General features: G+C 31.7%; 1 protein-coding gene across 2 annotated transcripts in view; it reads right to left on the bottom strand.

Moving 5' to 3' along the window:
• The window catches only part of LOC143082997 (CWF19-like protein 1), a 39,633-nt gene that overhangs the window by 15,203 nt on the left and 3,029 nt on the right, over nucleotides 1–21,401 (bottom strand). For both annotated transcript variants that reach the window (XM_076259081.1, XM_076259080.1), the window contains exons 2-10: nucleotides 20,707–20,791; nucleotides 20,000–20,075; nucleotides 16,915–17,019; nucleotides 13,559–13,773; nucleotides 12,640–12,758; nucleotides 11,913–11,997; nucleotides 11,305–11,424; nucleotides 6,133–6,241; nucleotides 5,757–5,836 (exon numbers count right to left, since the gene is read on the bottom strand). In XM_076259081.1, coding sequence (XP_076115196.1) covers nucleotides 5,757–5,836; nucleotides 6,133–6,241; nucleotides 11,305–11,424; nucleotides 11,913–11,997; nucleotides 12,640–12,758; nucleotides 13,559–13,773; nucleotides 16,915–17,019; nucleotides 20,000–20,075; nucleotides 20,707–20,791 — 994 coding nt within the window. The remainder of the gene's footprint in view (nucleotides 1–5,756; nucleotides 5,837–6,132; nucleotides 6,242–11,304; nucleotides 11,425–11,912; nucleotides 11,998–12,639; nucleotides 12,759–13,558; nucleotides 13,774–16,914; nucleotides 17,020–19,999; nucleotides 20,076–20,706; nucleotides 20,792–21,401) is intronic.

Below are 21,401 nucleotides of genomic sequence, written 5' to 3' on the forward strand. Positions count from 1 at the left end.
TCTGGCTATTGCGCAATATTGTGCAATTGAAAATATTTGCTATTGCACAATACTGTGCAATTGAAGATTTCTTGCTATTGCGCAATACTCTCAGAGCAATTGAAAATTTCTTGCTTTTGCACAATACTGTGCAATTGAAGATTTCTTGCTATTGCTGAATACTGTGCAATTGAAAATTTCTTGCTTTTGCACAATACTTAATATAATAATTTTGGATCCTGATTTGAACCAACTTGAAAACTGGGCCCATAAACAAAAATCTAAGTACATGTTTAGATTCAGCATATCAAAAAAGCCCAAGAATTCAATTTTTGTTAAAATCAAATTTAGTTTAATTTTGGACCCTTTGGACTTTAACGTAGACCAATTTGAAAACGGGAACAAAAATTAAGAATCTGCATACACAGTTAGATTTGGCATATCAAAGAACCCCAATTATTCAATTTTTGATGAAATCAAACAAAGTTCAATTTTGGACCCTTTGGGCCCCTTATTCCTAAACTGTTGGGACCAAAACTCCCAAAATCTAACCCAACCTTCCTTTTATGGTCATAAACCTTGTGTTTAAATTTCATAGATTTCTATTTACTTATACTTAAGTTATGGTGCGAAAACCAAGAATACTGCTTATTTGGGCCCCTTTTTGGCCCCTAATTCCTAAACTGTTGGGACCTCAACTCCTAAAATCAATCCCAACCTTCCTTTTGTGGTCATAAACCTTGTGTTTAAATTTCACTGATTTCTATTTACTTATACTACAGTTATTGTGCGAAAAACCAAGAATAATGCTTATTTGGGCCTTTTTTTGGCCCCTAATTCCTAAACTGTTGGAAGCAAAACTCCCAAAATCAATCCCAACCTTTCTTTTGTGGTCATAAACCTTGTGTCAAAATTTCATAGATTTCTATTCACTTAAACTAAAGTTATAGTGCGAAAACCAAGAAAATGCTTATTTGGGCCCTTTTTGGCCCCTAATTCCTAAAATGTTGGGACCAAAACTCCCAAAATCAATCCCAACCTTCCTTTTGTGGTCATAAACCTTGTGTCAAAATTTCATAGATTTCTATTAACTTTTACTAAAGTTAGAGTGCGAAAACTAAAAGTATTCGGACGACGACGACGACGCCTAAGTGATAGCAATATACGACGAAAAATTAAAATTTTTGCGGTCGTATAAAAATTAGTATTCAATGTAAACTTTTAACTGTAATTAAATCTATGTATACTAATGTGTGTACTTGTGTATCTGTTGATGGTTTTAATTCTGATTACTTTACCAATGAGTTGGGCTTGATGCAGGGAGAGGTGTTATCTCCCATACATTATATGTTAACAATTGTGAAATGGCTTTCATTACTAGTAATGCCATACCGTATGAAATGGAAGAATTAAAGTTATTTCTACTTATGTATGCTGATGATATGGTTATTTTCTCAGAATCTGTTTAAGGGTTACAAAATATGCTTGATACACTATATGAGTATACATCAAAATGGTTATTGAGTGTTAATACATGTATTGATAAAACTAAACTTGTAATATTTAGGAAAGGAGGTAGAGTTCATATTGATGAGAAATGGTATTATGATAATAAAGAAATTGAAGTTGTTGATAATTTTACCTACCTTTTTGTACTTTTAAATTTTAATGGCAAATATAATATGTTACAACAGAAATTGTCGAAATATGGTAGAAAAGCAATGTTTGCTTTAAGAAGAAATGTGAAAAGTATGTGTTTAAACTACGTCACTTTGTTATCACTGTTTGATACTTATATAAATTCTTTATTGAGTTATGCAAGCGAAATATGGGGTGCACATAAAGCCCCGGCAATGGGGAGAGTCCACATGAACTATTGTAAAAATATACTTGGTGTCTACTAACAATGTTATGATATATCAAGAACTAGATACATTGCCTCTTATTTTCGCAAGAAAATGTTTAAGATTTTCAAATATTGATTTAAATTGCTAAATACTTCAAACTGTATATTGAAAAATTGTTATAACTACTTATATTGTGAATTAGAGAGATGCCCAAATAATAAGTGTAACTGGTTGTATTTGATAAAGAATGAACTTTTTCTTATTGGTTTAGGTGATGTATGGTATAGCCAAAACCTTATTTGTGACTTGCCTGACGTATATTTTGCTGTCATAAAGCAACGTTTGAACGATTGTCTAAAACAAGAACTTGATGCTCAGTTGCATAATTCTCCAAATGTTCTAATTATGATAATTTTTGTCTGCAATTTTATTTATGCAAACCAATTCCAAATGTTTACAAAAAATGTATAACAAAAATAACATTAAGTAGCCACAACTTATAGCTATAGAAAATGGAAGATTTCATGGTATAACAAGAAATAATAGAACATGTACTTTTTGTAATCAAAGCGCTGTAAGCGCTGAAGGCAGTTAACCAAAAACCAAGGCAACCGTAATTATGAAAACTGTGGCAATGTTGCCTCAACATTAAACATTCATATATAGTACATTCATGTTTATCTAATGATTTATTTATTAAGGCAAATAATTTATATGTTATCAAGGTTTCAAAAGCAATGCATATATCAATGTATATTTTTTATGGTGAGTCTGCAGTGGTAAAAGTTCCCAATGATTGCAGTTGTTCTACTTGGTAGTTAACCTTGGTTTTATTTGACTGCTAGAAGTTCAATTTGACTTAGTATGAACATGTAATAGTATAAATGGACTGGTTTCCCTGGAAAGAAAACTGAGTTTGTGTTCTATAGTACAAAAGTTATGAGACACGAATCAGACAAATGTTCACTACAACAGGGATCAAAGGTGAGGTCTGACTGACCTGCCCATAGTAAATGTAAATGATTTGTTATTTTGTCCCATACATATGAATATATTTAATTTAGGGGTGGGGATCTCAACGGTTTTCAAGTTCTCAAACAGGTAGGGGTAGGCAGAGGATTTAGGGGGGCAGGGGGCCCGCCCCCCCCCCTTTTTGGGAAAAAAATTGGTTGCTTATATAAGGAATCACTGAAGCGTGACTGGAGCAGGCCCCACTTAGGTCGGTCAGTGGGCCCCACTTATGAAAATTTCTGGATCCGCCACTGGGGGTAGGGTGACCCTAGGGACTTCCCCTACATTTCATTTTATTTGTTATATTGTCCCATACATGAATATATATGGTTTAGGGGTGGGGATCTTATTGGTTTCCAAGTTCTCAAACAGGAGGGGTAGGGTGACCACAGGGACTCCCCCTATATTTCATTTAATTAGTTATATTGGCCCATACATGAATATATATTGTTTTGGTGTGGGGATCTCGACCGTTTCCAAGTTCTCAAACAGGAGGGTTGGGATGACCACAGGGACTTCCCCTATATTTCATTTGATTTGTTATATTGTCCCGTACATGAATATATATGGTTAGGGGTGGCGATCTCAATGGGTTTCAAATTCTCAAACAGGAGGGGGTTGGGTGACCCAAGGGACTCCCCCTATATTTCATCTGATTTGTTATATTGTCCCATACATGAATATATATGGTTAAGGAGTGGGGATCTCGACCATTTTTAAATTCTAAAACAGGAGGGGTGGGTGACCCCCAGCGACTCTTCCTATATTTCATTTGATTTTTCATATTGTCACAAACATGAATACTAGTATATATGGTTAAGGGGTGTGGATCTCGACCGTTTCCAAGTTCTCAAACAGGAGGGGGTGGGGTAACTCCAGGGACTCCCCCATATTTCATTTTTTATATATTATATTGTCCTAGTATACTTGAATATATGCAGGGGCTGATTCAGACGAGAGAGGGTTGCGGGCTTGCACACCCACTTAAATTTGCAAAGCATGGGTTGTTCTCAGCTTAATAAAGAATATTCAGATAATTTTACCTCAATTTTTTTTAGCCTCGCTCTGCTCGGCAAAAATTTAAGTTTGCGCCCCTCATATGGTTTAGGGGTGGGGAGCTCGACCGTTTCCAAGTTATCAAACAGGAGGGGGTAGAGTGGCCCAAAGAATGCCACCTATATATCATATGATTTACTTACATTAAGGTATATATAATATAGTTGCATTATTTGTGAAAATAAAGAAAGAAACTTTCAGCTACTTTAATTGACCCTTTAAAATTGAGAAAAACAAATAACCCTTCGAAATTGCAGTAATATGTTTACACTTTAAAAGCATCTCACATGCATTATCATCATTCATCATTTATAAAGAAAATTTAGACTGTGACCATGAACATGTATATTGTTAGATATACTGTTCCCAGCTGTCACCTTGTATTGGATTTTTAAATTAAAATTTGTCAAAAAGTAATTTTGAGTTTCTGAATAAAATATTTTTCTGCTTTTTCTTTCTTTTACATGTATCTTTTGGTTTACAATTCTAGTGTTTATATTCATTTACCATGCATAGATGTATTTTTTTCACCTGCTTGGATTTATTTTGTAAATGATCGCCAAACCCGGAATTACCCTTATCCGCTTCTGGAAGCGGATCCGATATTGTAAAATTTTGTCTTCACGGCCGCCATTGTTATGTGTTTACAATGTTGTTTTTGTCAATCAGATACGATTTTACTCAAATTTATACAATATTTGTCGGCGATTTTCTGTATAAAGCTAGCGGTTGAACAAAATGAACATCGCTGTCATGACTAATAATGATAAAAATAAGTTTTTAGCTCGTTTAATTGGAGACTTTGGTGAACATGGTGAAAAGGTTTGCAAAGTAATTTCTTATTTTCTTTCAAGTGGAAGGTGACTACGTCGGGCGTAGCTAGAAACCAACTATCCTATTCGAAATTCTGCTTGCAAAAGTAGAAGATCGCGGACCTCAGACCACCGCTAATTTGCACACCTGCCTCCAAATTGAAAAGCTACGAAAATTTCTTTTTCTAATTTGAAATTGCCGCCAACAGCATGAACAGTTGAACTTATTATATAATAGACTACTGACGTAGTTGTACTACGTATTGATGACAAACAATATTCCTACGACTTTTGTCATTTGGGAAATCTAAACTACTTGTCTTAAGAGATTTTCGGCGATTAAATATTTCATACAATTGTTCTTTGACATCTTAGCTAAAAGCACAAGTCATAATGAACTACACAAGGATTCTTAATAAGCACTACTTCCTATGTGTAACTTTAAAACTTTTGGATAAATCGACGATCATTTAAGGTTTTTCTGGTCATATTTTTTGTAATCCAGAATAAAAAGTATTAAAAAAGTGTTCAATTAGTTATATATAACATAGTAGCGAGCTAGATGATAACAATGGCAAGTATTTCAGCATTTATTGGGTAGAACACAAATCTAGGGTGCTCGCATAATGCAGCTTAACTGCATAAAAATGATATAGAGGATGAGTTTCATTTCATCCTCAAATGTCCATGTTTTCAAGGTTTTAAAACAATTTATATTAAGCCATTTTATTGGAAAAAACCATTAATGTACAAATTTATTAAACTGATGAGTACTAACAATGTTAAAGAGTTGTGTAATATAGGTAAATTTATATTTAGATCTTTTAAGCTTAGATCCGAACTGTTAAAATAATGTTTGTTTATCATTACAACACCTTCTGCTGTCACATAGTCTGTGTTTATGTATGTATTATATGTATTATTGATGTTGATATAATTGTATACCTATAGTTTATACAGACTTTGGTAATAAAGATATATTATTGTTTTATGCAATTTTCCAGGCTTGCCTATATTTTTAAAACTTTTATTAAAGAAAGATTGAACTTACATGTATGCCAACGCTGACCACAAGATGTTTTTCAACTTCTGGACTACCTAAACAAAACCAACATGGACCAGTGGGTTCCTCTGTAAATTGTAAAGTTGTGATACATTAAGCACCAGGATATAATGTTTAATATTAGTTTCTAAATTTAATGTTTTCTTGTGTAATTTTTATTACAACTGTATTTGTCAGATACCACAAGAGTTTGCTAAATAGAACTGAAGATTACCTAATTGATAATACTACTTGTGTAATAGCACCACCATCTGCTTAGTATTCAATTTGTCTACTACAGTACTGATGTTTCAGTCATTAAATGTACTCTGCAAATAAAATTACTTCATCTAAATTAGTTTAGCATCAATTGTTTTTAACTTACTGTGTTTAATTTGCTTTCTATCAGGTCCTCCATCTTTATCTCTTTGTCTCTTTTTACCCTTTTCTTCTCTTGGAGTCATGTCATAGAAAAACTGTGCATCAGACTCTTTCTGAAAAAATAATATTTAGCTTATTTCATATTACTAAACTATAAAAGAATTATACATTACAGAAATCTTGTGAAAAATTAGTGGATTATTTCATCATTGAACTTGCATATTCCCGGTTGTTTTTTTAGGATAATGAGGTATTCTAATAGTGTTAGATTTCAGTAAAGCCATTCAAGCACAAAGTATTAAAAGGCTTTAATCACAAAATAATGTTATTTGAAATATTATAACCTGATGCTTCAGGGTGCAGCTTTATACAACCACAGAGGTCGACCTCTGAACAGTTGGGGCAAGTATTGACACAACATTCAAGCTTGATACAGCTCTGAATTCGGATTGTGATTAAATATTTGAGACAGCAAAGGTTTCTGACACAAATGAATGTGGTCTAAGGACTTAAATTTAATTTATTATGCTTTTGAGGAATACACTTTGCTGTTTAATATTGATCCCCACAAAAAATAATATTTCAAGAAATTTTCATTTTATTTATTCTAATTGTTGAAATCTTAAATGAGAAAAATTGTACTCCCCCCCATTTTTGTTCACCTCCCCCTTTCCCTTATTCCAAAAATATTCTCAATTCAAATTTCTAATGGAGTTCAATAACTACTCATTTAAATACATCATAAAATATACCAGATGCTCCGCATGGTGCAGCTTTATACAACCGCAGAGGTTGAACCCTGAATTGTTGGGGCAAGTATGGACACAACATTCAAGCTGGATTCAGCTCTAAATTTGGATTGTGATAAAATAGTTGACACAGCATAGGTTTCTGACACAGAATGAATGTGGTCTAATGAACTTAAAATATTTTTTTTTGCCTTTGAGCAATTCACTATGGTGTTGAATATTAATCCTCTCAAATATCTTTTTAATTTGTGAAATCTGAAATGAGAAAAATTTAACCCCCCCCCCCCCCCCCCCCCCCCATTGTTTTTTCACATCCCCCTTTCCCTTTTTCCAAAACTGATCTCAATTCAAATTTCTAATGGAGTTTGCAACAATAACTACTCATTTAAATAAATCATAAAATATCAAAATGTAAAATAAAGTGCTTGTTATCACTGAATGGTAAAGATTGTTTTAATTTATCAGTTGGTAGTAAAAGTGAATATACATTGTATAAAACAATGATTTAAGTTGATCCAACTACTATTCTGGACAAAGAAAGATAACTCCAATTGAACATTTCTTGCTATTGCACAATATTGTGCAAATAGATATTTCTTGCTATTGCGCAATACTGTGCAATTAAAAATACTTGCTATTGCACAATACTGTGCAATTGAAAATTTCTTGCTATTGCACAATACTGTGCAATTGAAGATTTCTTGCTATTGCTGAATACTGTGCAATTGAAAATTTTTTGTTATTGCACAATATTTAATATAATAATTTTGGATCCTGATTTGAACTGACTTGAAAACTGGGCCCATAATCAAAAATCTAAGTACATGTTTAGATTCAGCATATCAAAAAAGCCCAAGAATTCAATTTTTGTTAAAATCAAACTAAGTTTAATTTTGGACCCTTTGGACTTTAATGTAGACCAATTTGAAAACGGGACCAAAAATTAAGAATCTACATACACAGTTAGATTTAGCATATCAAAGAACCCCAATTATTCAATTTTTGATGAAATCAAACAAAGTTTAATTTTAGACCCCGATTTGGACCAACTTGAAAACTGGGCCAATAATAAAAAATCTTAGTACATTTTTAGAATTCAACATATCAAAGAACTCCAAGGATTCATTTTTTGTTAAAATCAAACTAAGTTTAATTTTGGACCCCTTGGACCTTAATGTAGACCAATTTGAAAACGGAACCAAAAATTAAGAATCTACATACACAGTTAGATTTATTTTAGCATATCAAAGAACCCCAATTATTCAATTTTTGATGAAATCAAACAAAGTTCAATTTTGGACCCTTTGGGCCCCTTATTCCTAAACTGTTGGGACCAAAACTCCCAAAATCTAACCCAACCTTCCTTTTATGGTCATAAACCTTGTGTTTAAATTTCATAGATTTCTATTTACTTATACTAAAGTTATGGTGCGAAAACCAAGAATAATGCTTATTTGGGCCCCTTTTTGGCCCCTAATTCCTAAACTGTTGGGACCTCAACTCCCAAAATCAATCCCAACCTTCCTTTTGTGGTCATAAACCTTGTGTTTAAATTTCATTGATTTCTATTTACTTATACTACAGTTATTGTGCGAAAACCAAGAATAATGCTTATTTGGGCCCTTTTTTGGCCCCTAATTCCTGAACTGTTGAAAGCAAAACTCCTAAAATCAATCCCAACCTTTCTTTTGTGGTCATAAACCTTGTGTCAAAATTTCATAGATTTCTATTTACTTAAACTAATGTTATAGTGCGAAAACCAAGAAAATGCTTATTTGGGCTCTTTTTGGCCCCTCATTCCTAAACTGTTGGGACCAAAACTCACAAAATCAATCCCAACCTTCCTTTTGTGGTCATAAACCTTGTGTCAAAATTTCATAGATTTCTATTTACTTAAACTAATGTTATAGTGTGAAAACCAAGAAAATGCTTATTTGGGCCCTTTTTGGCCTCTAATTCCTAAAATTTTGGGACCAAAACTCCCAAAATCAATCCCAACCTTCCTTTTGTGGTCATAAACCTTGTGTGTTAAAATTTCATATATTTCTTTTTACTTTTACTAAAGTTAGAGTGCGAAAAGTAAAAGTATTCGGACGACGACGATGACGACGACGACGCAGACGACGACGCCAACGTGATACCAATATACGACCAAAAAATTTTCAATTTTTGCGGTTGTATAAAAATGACATACAGTCATGGGTAAAATAGTAACTTCTAAAAAATAAAGTTACAGCTAATCATCATTTCTTAATACATAATTTTCAAGCATTTTAAGGGAGTTTTAAAATCAAAAATATATGTAAGACTCAAATCTATGGTTGGTTCCAAATGTATGGCATATTCCTAATCTATGGCAAATGTAACGTCATGCCATCCCAAATGTATGGCAGATTTTTTACAATCCTAATCTATGGCAAGTTTTGTAATTTCCAAATGTATGGTGGAAAACAATGCAGTACATATACGACCATTCACTTGTCTTAAAGTAAAACAAGTGGACTTGTCATTTTTCAATTTGAAATAGATTAAACAGTTGGTTTTCCCGTTTGAATGGTTTTACACTAGTAATTTTTGGGGCCCTTTATAGCTTGATGTTTGCTGTGAGCAAACGCTCTGTGTTGAAAGCCACACCTTGACCTATAATGGTTTACTTTTATAAATTTTGACTCGGATGGATAGTTGTCTCATTGGCACTCATACCACATCTTCCTTTATCTATTTTGGACAACGGGGTCATGTCTATAAATATTTGTGAAATAAACATTTCATAATGGTCAACCAAAACATTTTGAAAATGCATTTCATAATGGTCAACCAAATCGTGATGGTAACCAAAATATTTGGTAAAAGATGAATTCATATACCTCAATACAGACTTCAGAATTCAAATAATGTGCGCCGTAAAAATTCAAAAAAATATAAATATGGTACCTATTTACCCATTTTATTAAACCAACTAGTAAGTCCCTTAACAATCAAGAAGGCAGTTTTTTTTCACAAAAAAAATAAATAGAAAAATATTAAAATATGAACAGTTTGAATTTTAAGATAATATTTATTTCATCGTTAATACATCATTTTTATTTGATGTCAATTTAAATCAAGTATCCGTTAATTTTATCTTTTACTTTAAAAACTTTGGCATCCGTAGACAGTAAAATATTTACTATAACTCCTTTTCTAAAATATTCAGTACTGAAAAAAGCGGTGCCCTAGTTTCAGCCGTCACAGCAAATATTGTCCCTCTTCTGAATATCTTCTTTTAAACCATCCGCAAATTGTTTTAGAGGGAAATACCTTCATCTAGAATAATGTTCAAATGTATGAGCTCCGCAATAGTTTGTGGCGGCGACGATGCAATATTGCGATATTCAATTGTGACTCAATTTAAAGATCAGCCACAGATTTGAAGAAAACAAAAATCTGCCATAGATTTGAGTTGTTTGGCGTTTGTAACGTAACATTTGCCATAGATTAGAAATCTGCCATAGATTTGGAACCCACCATAGATTTAAGTCCTACATATATATAACAGTATCTTTTAAATGGAATTGGATTACTTCCATTACACTGCTTTAAAATTGTCTAAAACGTCCTTGAACCAGAAAAACCCTTGTTTCCCCCTCCTTTTTTTGCCCCTAATTGCTAAATGTTTTGTGCCATAACCATCCATAACCATCCCTTTTTAGTATGGAAACTTGTGGTATAATTTCAGAGATTTATTCACTTAAATACAAGTTATTGACTGGAAACTACAAAAATGCTGATTTGGGCCCCTTTTTTGGCCCCTTATTCCTAAAAATTTGGGACCATAACCCCAAAAATCAACCCCAACCTTCCTTTTGCAGTTATAAACATTGTGTTGAAATTTTATTGATTTCTATTTACTTTTGCTAAAGTTATTGTGCGAAAACCAAGAATAATGCTTATTTGGGCCCTTTTTTGGCCCCTAATTCCTGAACTGTTGAAAGCAAAACTCCCAAAATCAATCCCAACCTTCCTTTTGTGGTCATAAACCTTGTGTCAAAATTTCATAGATTTCTATGGAAACCCTCTGTCTTCGGAACAACGCTGACGACGACGACATGATACCAATATACGATAAAAAATAGTTCTTTAATTTGAAACTACTATTGATGTGAAATACAACCAAAGTTAGACATGGTATGTAGGTTGGTGCCATAAATATCTTGGGAGTTGTTGCATACTATAGTGAAAAATTGTTGCAGTGAAATATCATCAATATGGAATTCTGAGATATGCTCTTGACATATTATGTAGACATTTGCATATTGTTGAAGGTTATATGTTGACCTCTTTTTTTGTGTCTGAACTGATTTTGCTGTGTGACGGATCTTTACTCCACATATTATTCTATTCTTATTCAGATTTAATTCATATTGATATTTTTACTTTTAAATTACCTCTTGTCTTGGTTTACTCTCTTCCATATTAAAAGGACATTCTGTCACATCTGGTGTTTGTTTGGTTAATTCTGATTGGTCAATTGAAGAGAGAGGTGTGATACTAAAGGCATACAAATACTAAAAGAAAAATATTAAATTAATGCAATTTACAAAACTTTTAAGTAATTTCTTAATCATAAATGAGGTTTATTCAATAATGTTGAGCTACAGAGTTAATAGAATAAATTAATACACAATCCAAAAAATTCTAAATACATAAGACTTTGAAATTTATTTATTATTAGTAGGTAAAAAAGTGGTTTCTGTGTTCAAATTATTCTCTTAAAGGAAACAACATTCTTGTTTTGACATTTTCTTCAAAGGAACATAAATTAGCTTAATAAACCAGAAAACGGAAAAATGTGCCCATGAAAGAGTAATGTCTATCTATGGACGTCACTTTACAAACTATAATGCTACTTTTAATCAAAATTTAAATATGGCATTCCTAAAATATGCAATTAAAACTTATAGTAGCTCTCAAATTAGATTCATTTAGACTTATTAAAAAAAAAATATCCCAAAAACTTATTATATCTGATGTATGTTTCAGTGTCTAAAATTACCTTTTTCTTTTGAGTATTACTGAGCTTAGCTAATCCAATAAATCTGGTAACATGTCTCTCTTTCTCTGCTAAAACTTTGTGGTTTCTGTGAAAAATAAAATAAGGATAAGTAACAAATAAAGTTTATTTTCTTTTACTAGTTTCTGAATTGATCTAGTATAAGTGTATCAGGGACAATTATCCTACAATGTAACCCAAGCAAACTGCTAAAAATATATACCTACCACAAACTGTATTTCAATAGTTTATACAAGACCGACTTTTCATTTTTATCATACTCCACTTTTATTAAAATATAATAAGCCAGAATATACAACCAAGCCTGCATAATCAAAAGTGACATATGAAAATTTAAACATGTTTCTTCTTATACTTAGTTATACTTAGACAGCACCAGTTTTCCTTCCTGTCAAGTTATTGTAGAAAATCTTTCTATTTTGAGAAATATTGAACAACATTTTATAAGTTGACATTTTGTCAAACTAACTACTGTATGGATATTCCTATCAGCTTAAAATTTGATAGATTGACCATAAGGAGTTATTTCAGAGTGACCATAAGGAGTTATTTCAGAGACATAAGTTATCCTTATGATAAATTTACCACTACAACAACTTTCATTGCAAAAATGATTCAGATAAATTGTTTGTTTTTTTATATATTCAAAATATTCTGATTCTTCATGCATGTAAAGAGAACTGATAAAATGAACCTGATATTTAGCTACCTATAAGGCTGTCTTTCATAAAACACATTTTCCATTCCACAAAAATGATACCTAGGCCTCAGATTGATGGCTAGCTGGGAAACTAGACTTGATCCTACATTTGTTGTAGCAAGCTCTCCCTGAAAAGAGATACATATTTTTAACAGAAAATGTTAATTTAATTTCTATTAAACATTGACAAACATTGCAACAAATTCATATGTAAAAAAAACAGAAATTATTGTGTGCATTTATTATTGCAAATTTTGAAGAATGGACAAAAATGCACAATATATTATGATGATATTGAGAAAACTGTATGCAGATATGTTTATCAAATATCAGAATGTGAGTTGTTATTATAATAATACTCATCCAGTTGCATTATTTTCATAAATAAACACCTTGATATATAATTTATGAATTTACAGTATGCCATTTTACTACTTGATAAAGTTGCAGCAAAACTGGAACTGTGAGTGAACACACAAACATTTATCACATATTGCAATATTTATTAAATACATTGATTATCTCCAATTTATCAAGTAGTATTTCTATAAGAGCATTCTAACTGTTTGCAGTTTCATAAATATCCATCAAGTTATTCAGAAGGGGTCACACTTACAAGACACATGGGCAGATGAACAGAGTGACAGACAGGCAGGCAAACATGGTGATTCATATCTATCTCCTGAAAGCTTGGATACGCCAAACACAATTTTATCTACACAAGACTTAAAAGCTTGTTCAACATTTTTAAGTTAAGAAATAGGATAGAGTAAAAGTATTTTGTCATTTTTTGATCATAGGGATGTTGTTTCATTAACATTACAAATGTATAACCCAAATTGCCTTGTCTATATTGTAAGTTTTCATTTTTCATGTGATCTTATTTGCTTTAAAATTTATATGATGATGGACATTATAGTATACAAACCACTGGAATTCCATATCTGTCTACTCCTTTAGGCCACTGTGATGTTATAAGGATATCAACCCCCTGGAACTTGGTATCTGTAGCAACAGGTAATAACAGTGATGTCACATCCTGTTGTGAGAAGTTTATTTCTCCAGATTTACCCTCGCTGCTCTCTGTTCCACTTAAGTAAGCAATGGTTAAACCAGAACTGCCATTGTATGTTCCTTTTTTCCCTGTTAATCAGAAAAATATTTTGATTATGAACTTTAATGTCCACATAAGAAATGAATCATTATATCTTTGAAAGAAATAAACATGAAAAGTTAAAAATATTTCAGTGACTTTTTTTATATCAATTTTTGTTGATTGAGAAAAATATATTTTGGGTCTGTTTTGTCAAACATAATTTAGAAACTTGTACTTTGTTGAACTTTTAAATTCCTGGTTAACCTTTACCACAAAATCCTAAAATCAAAGAGCTGATAGCTCTGAGGTGGAAGAAGGTGAATAAAAGGTAATTTGATTTACCATAAAAGCAGCCCCACTAACCCAGGCTGCTTTGTTCCATTTATTGTTTTTGAGATACAGAGGGACATATGAACCCCCCTCTTTTTTTCTCCCAAAAAACTAAATATCACTAAAATAAAATTTTGAATCAAAACCAAAAAGTATACAGATCTTTAGATTAATATAACAAAGAAGTGTGTAAAGTTTTAAGCAATAATCATACATTGTTTTTGAGATACGGCGTGTAAAAAAACCCTACCCCTTTTTTACAAAATGCTAAATAACTGAAAATTTATTAAAATAAATCAAATGTCCTGAAATATTTATGTGAATTATTATCTTCCATCCATAGTTTGTCTTTACTTGTTTAGTAAACAAATTAATATCCATTTAGACCATTATTTACATTTTCACACAGGTAAACTAATTTGGCTAAAATTTTTAAAATAGATCAAAGCATGTCTGTGTAGAATCTCTAATCTAAAATCGTAATTGTTATAATTTTATTTCTTTAAATAATCAAATTTAAATTCATGAAAATAATCATGATTGCTAAAATAGTATTGCATAAAGTTTACGTTTTCGGAAGACTATTTATGTTTAGGTCATGGTTCTAGAGGCTTCTTCACATATTTGTAAACAAACCAATATGGCTGTCACAGGTGATTACCTTTGCACATTTGAAAGAAATATTTCTGACAAAAGTCAGATTTCTTTTGTCAAAAGGGATTTATATTTATATTGCAATAAATTATTCAGAAGGAGGTACATTCAGTTTAGATTATATTTCTTATTCTATGAGCATTTAGAGTTTAATCAAAATTCTCCCAACAGCAACGTACTGCTCTTGTCAACTGAGTCTTGAATAATTTTATAAATAGATTCAAACCATTTGAAGTAGAATGGCATCTAATTCACATGACAAAGGAAAACAATAAATAAAGACAACAATTTAATAAGAAATAGATCCTTTCTATAAAACAAAATCTTTTTGTCTGCAAATTCGTAACTTCAAGGGCGAACATGTAAACAGGGCGAGTTGTCCCAATACCAAATTCACGCATGCATACTTCAAATATCTACAGTAAAAACATCCGGTTACAAGTAAACAAATAACGTTCATGTAGATGAGATGAAATCTAATAATTTACATAAATAAAAGGGTACATATTTACGATAGTGATTGTTTTTCAATCGTAATTTACAAATTAAAGGATTCAGATGCTTAATCATGTGTAAAAATCGGTGTCAGGAATCAGAAGTTGTTATGAAATTGTAATACACAGAAACGAATGCTGCATACGGAGAATTAAATGATTTTAAAGTCAGCACCATTGGCCTTCAAAAGACTTGAAGTCTTCTTCCACCAAAAATGGTATCCCATCAATAGTTATGAATCCAAAGTAATGCTGGCTATAAAGCTTGCTTTTTTTAGTTCACAAGATACTTTTTTTTACAGTATCTGAATATTTTAAATATCATACTTGTACTGTTCTACACTATGACAGACATATAGATTCCATAACTGCAACAAGTGTGTTACAATACTTTTCCACTTAAGGGGGTCTCATTGGGGGGTTCTGATCCTGGATCCCGCTTACACTATGTACGTAAGCAATGCTCATTTTTTTGTCATTTCCCGGGTCCCGCAAGACCTCATTTCCCGTTTTCACGACACAATAATTGACTTTCACATGTCACGCTTACAAAAAATCGACTATCCCACGTCATGCTTAGACCCCAATGAGACCCACACTTAAGACAGTTAAATTTTAATATTTGAATCATGAGGCTTGCCAAACTTAAAATTAAACTGTTTAGAGTGGAGAAATATCGTATTACACGAGTTCAAGTTGTGGAATCTGTTTCTCTAATCATTTTTATCCTTCCTTTTCAAGCATTTACAGAAAATTGTGCTCTTTATATGTGATGTCATCAGGCATGGTCGCCTTATATCATGACTTCACAACAGGAAATTCAGATGAAATCAATAAATCAATCATTTGCTGACAACAGATATTTCACTAGTGATGAGAAATATCTTTTTACTCAGGAAATGTGAAAATAACACAAAAATTAGAGAAATCATTTTACTTCAATCTTATAAGTTATACAAAACATTTGATTCTTTCAGCCACCATAGTCATACTGTACTAAATACTTGTATGGTTGGATGGTAGAATTTCAAAGACAAAATATTTTGATGCACAATGATTTTTAAGAAAAAATGTACTCTTTAAGGTCGATTGGGACTATTCGACTGCGCATAACTTCACGCATGATTTACCATGCACACCAAAAGTTTGTGTTGAAAATTCACTGTCACATTTAAAAAATATTTTGATTGATTAAAAATGTTAAATTATTGAAATTTTGTCACTAAAAAATTATTATAATTATTATGTGTATTTGTGAATGACTCAAAATGACATTTCACCATTATCCCGCAAAAATTTTGGGTTTTAAGACAAAATGTTTATTTTTCCTTATCGATTTTTTATTTGCTCATTCTTTGAAGCTATATTTCAGCTTTTTATATTACAGTTTTGGACCAAGTGTCATAGAATGTTTTTTTTATATTCCGATTAAAATATGTCAACACCTCTATTTTCCTTATCATTTCATGAAAAATGGTCCCTTTTACATACCTCTTTTAAAGTAATATTTAGACCTTAAATGGTTCGGGAAATCCTTTTTTCTCTCGACCAATTTGATTCACTCTCTGTAAAGATTAACATAACAAAAAAAATATGGCACTTCTGACAGAAACTTCGAATAGGCCCGAGCCACCTTAAACGATTTCATCTGTACTTTTACTCTGGAGATTTCACCTGTATCTGTGTTTCTACCTATAACATTATATATACCTAAGTATGTGACATTGTCACAAAGATCTCGACCATCTTTATTATCCTTGTAATAATCTGTATGCTCAAACTTGTTTGGTCCAAGAATTAATGTGGCTATTGGCACTAAAATAAAAGTAAAGTTCATTGATTATCATTCCATGGGTGGTATACTTTTTCTAGTCAGGAGCAATATGACAGATTTTACAATGACTTGATTAACCTTCTTGTGTTTTTCTGCATTGGTTCTTATATGAGCCAGTCCATGCGAAAAGGTACAAAAAGTCCTTTTGGTAAACTTTACAGGACACGTTATCAAAGTTTGTTATAGTATTTTTGAAAAACGATTTTATCCGAAAAAAAATTACATTAATGTAAACATTCATAAGATTGTCAATTCTATCCCGAATTTGTCAACTAAAACCGAAAAAGACGTAGAAATATCTGAATTTTTGGTATTTGAGCAAGTGTAAAATCATTTGTTCCCCGGACTAATGCTATACCGACCAGAAACTATAAAAAATTATGACACTACAGAGACAAAAGTCAATAATTTCCGTCAGTTCTACAGGTTTAAAGAAAGAAAGACAACATTAAAACATGAGGGAAAATGCAAAAACTATGACATCTTGTGTTTTAGAAATTGAAATTTAAGTTAAGTTAAGTTATTTAATATTATATAAATCAACCTTAGTTGCACGGGATTCGAACCGTTGCCCGGTTTCATTGCATTGATATCCGCATCGTAAGCGAGAGCCTTATCCCCACTCCTACCAGGTTTAACGTTATCAATTGGCAAATCAAGCCATTTAAACTGTACTTTGAAAATGATTGAAATATATGAAATAATTCACTAAAAATCTTGATAAAACTAGGGGGGGGGGGTCTCAACACTCGCAGGTGCGTGTAGCTCACAGCTTGATGATATGAGGGAAAGTAAATGTGTTTTATAAATCACAAGTCTACTACCAATAATTATGCACACTTTTTAGAATTTCGTAAATTTTTCGTTTTTGTACCTTTTCGCATGGACTAGCTCATATAGGTGATATCGGCGAAAGTACCAAGCAAAGCCTATGTATAGTAAAAGAGTGATTTCGCCCTAACTTTTTAAAAAATCAACATATTTTAGATGTGTTTTTTGCAAGCTAGATGTTTTGATAGATGCCGAATCCATTTGAAACTTCAAATCGTTGCTAAAATATTTGGAATATGGACTTTTTGCTGATTGGTGTACGGTTGCTAAGGGGAGAATTTTAGTTGCTAGGGATAATTATATGTCAATATTTGCATTAAATTATAACGTTAGATATGAAGTATTATAAGTATTTCGATATTTCATTGCTTTTTGGCAATTTCGATTTTTTTGTTTTTTTTGTGATTTTGAAAATGATATGAGCCAGTCCATGCGAAAAGGTACAAAAAGTCCTTTTGGTAAACTTTACAGGACACGTTATCAAAGTTTGTTATAGTATTTTTGAAAAACGATTTTATCCGAAAAAAAATTACATTAATGTAAACATTCATAAGATTGTCAATTCTATCCCGAATTTGTCAACTAAAACCGAAAAAGACGTAGAAATATCTGAATTTTTGGTATTTGAGCAAGTGTAAAATCATTTGTTCCCCGGACTAATGCTATACCGACCAGAAACTATAAAAAATTATGACACTACAGAGACAAAAGTCAATAATTTCCGTCAGTTCTACAGGTTTAAAGAAAGAAAGACAACATTAAAACATGAGGGAAAATGCAAAAACTATGACATCTTGTGTTTTAAAAATTGAAATTTAAGTTAAGTTAAGTTATTTAATATTATATAAATCAACCTTAGTTGCACGGGATTCGAACCGTTGCCCGGTTTCATTGCATTGATATCCGCATCGTAAGCGAGAGCCTTATCCCCACTCCTACCAGGTTTAACGTTATCAATTGGCAAATCAAGCCATTTAAACTGTACTTTGAAAATGATTGAAATATATGAAATAATTCACTAAAAATCTTGATAAAACTAGGGGGGGGGGGGTCTTAACACTCGCAGGTGCGTGTAGCTCACAGCTTGATGATATGAGGGAAAGTAAATGTGTTTTATAAATCACAAGTCTACTACCAATAATTATGCACACTTTTTAGAATTTCGTAAATTTTTCGTTTTTGTACCTTTTCGCATGGACTGGCTCATATCTAATCTGCCATTAAATAAGGCAATAAAGGAATTGAACATGCTTAACTGCCTGTCAAAAATCTTAGTCTTTTAAGACTGTGTAATGGGTTGCTTTTGTCAGTTATAAAGTCTTAAAATATTTTGAATGTACATCAAAAGACATTTACATGTATATATAATGTCATAAACATATATTTTTTAAATATTGTCTGTTCCTGAAATGTCTTTAAAAATCAGCTTGGAAGATGGAAGCCAACATATCTTGGGCATGTATATACATGTATGCTACATATAACCAATGTTTCATTGTAACTTTTTATACCTTTTCCAGAAGTGAACAGTATCATTCCAATTGATATTTTATAGTGTGTCTTTCTATGTTGTGATGTTACACTATTGTTTCAGATAAGGGAGAAGTTTTGGTACAATTAAAACATTTAATCCTGCTGCAATTGTTTGCACCTGTCCTAAGTCAGGGATCTGATGTTCAGTAGTTTTCGTTTGTTGATGTGGTTCACAAGTGTTTCTTGTTTTCTCTATATAGATTAGGCCTTTGGTTTTCCAGTTTGAATGGTTTTACACTAGTAATTTTGGGGGTCCTTTATAGCTTGGTGTTAAGTGTGAGCCAAGGCTACCTGTTGAAGACTGTACCTTGACCTATAATAGTTTACTTTTATAATTTGTTATTTGGATTGAGAGTTGTCTCATTGGTTCTCATACCACATCTTCCTATATCTAAGTAAAACTGAATATATCTTGTAGCTTATTAGATTTTTTTAGTATGTAACATTTTTTCAAACACACATTATGTTGTTTATAATGTAAATTGTATATCACATATTACTGGTATAGGATGCCTGTAGAATTGTCTTGAATCGATATTAATTTTCATGTCTATTGATAATGTGTATAATATCAAAATAAAAATATCCTCAATATACCTTTTTTCTCTCCTTTGACATAGCTTTCCCATGCCATAAAATTTGTACCAAAGAAGTCACCTACACATAAAAGAAGCTGAAATACAAAATTTCTTGTCATATAAACAACAAATATCTTTAAAACTGGTTAACATTTAATAAAACAGACAGTTTGTTGTTTTGGTTACTGTTTTAATGGTATTTTGAATATCAAAACTTGAGAAACTATTGATCAGTTGAGCTATTTAAAAAAGTAAAGGCTGGATTGAATAAAAAACATGTTGTCAATTTTTAAACAAAGTTTACCTTTTGTCTTGCTGCTACAATTTTACATGTATTTGGCTTTATATAGGTCTTTTTCATATGTTTGCATGTGCCTGTTTGTTGTAGTTTATACATTTATATGACAAAAGGTTAGAGCTTGTGTTTTGATGTTGTATAAACTGACTTTAGTTTTCTCGCTTGAATTGTTCTACATTGTCTTATCAGGGCCTTTTATAGCTGACTATGCGGAATGGGCTTTGTTCATTGTTGAAGGCTGTACGGTGACCTACAGTTGTTAATGTCTGTGTCATTTTGGTCTTTTGTGGATAGGTGTCTCATTGGCAATCATACCACATCTTCTTTTTTATATTTAAACCGAACTTTATCCTGAAACAAAGACAGTTCTTTTGATAACTTATACAATTCATGATAATTTAATTTTAGACAATGTTACAAATATTCACATCAAAGTTTCCACTCTTCTTCTGTATATTTTTTATCCTGGAGAATAGCTGATCAAAGTTTCCTTCAACATCACCAGCTACAAATCTATAATAAATAAAGCATAACTATACAGTATACATAATTCTAGCAGACATCATTTTCTTGCCAATATACATTAAAATTTAAAATTGTCATTTTGTGCATGTAGCTTTTAAATTCAAGTACAAATGTACTACCGGTAGCTATAGTCTTATTTATCTTTTGATTATACATTGTACACAAATCTGAATTTCAAAATTTTGCAGATTAATGTAGTTCCAAATTTTGCATCAACCTGATTATAACATGTGTAAGTTATTCCTGAACTTAGTGCAACTGTAATGTTTTATTCATTTTATTATGTTTATATATATTTCAAATCGTAAATTAGTCCATAAAGCAATTTTATTCATTAAAGGGTAACTCCACAAAAAAATCAAAAATTGATATTATGTCCATTGCGTTTAAAAATGTTCAAATTCATAGATATTTAAGTTTTATTCTGCTAGATAAGAGATCACCATCGATTTTAAATTTAGAGAATCAACTCTCTGTGTTCGACCATTTTGATACCTTCTCTGTTTAGAGACCATGATATGTCTATGAACCACAAAGGACCAAAACCACAGTAACCTAAGTAGTCGTAATTGCGTGTAGATATCTTGTCAATCGTACG

Source organism: Mytilus galloprovincialis, chromosome 7 (assembly GCF_965363235.1).
Source record: "Mytilus galloprovincialis chromosome 7, xbMytGall1.hap1.1, whole genome shotgun sequence".
Taxonomy (NCBI): Eukaryota; Metazoa; Mollusca; class Bivalvia; order Mytilida; family Mytilidae; genus Mytilus; species Mytilus galloprovincialis.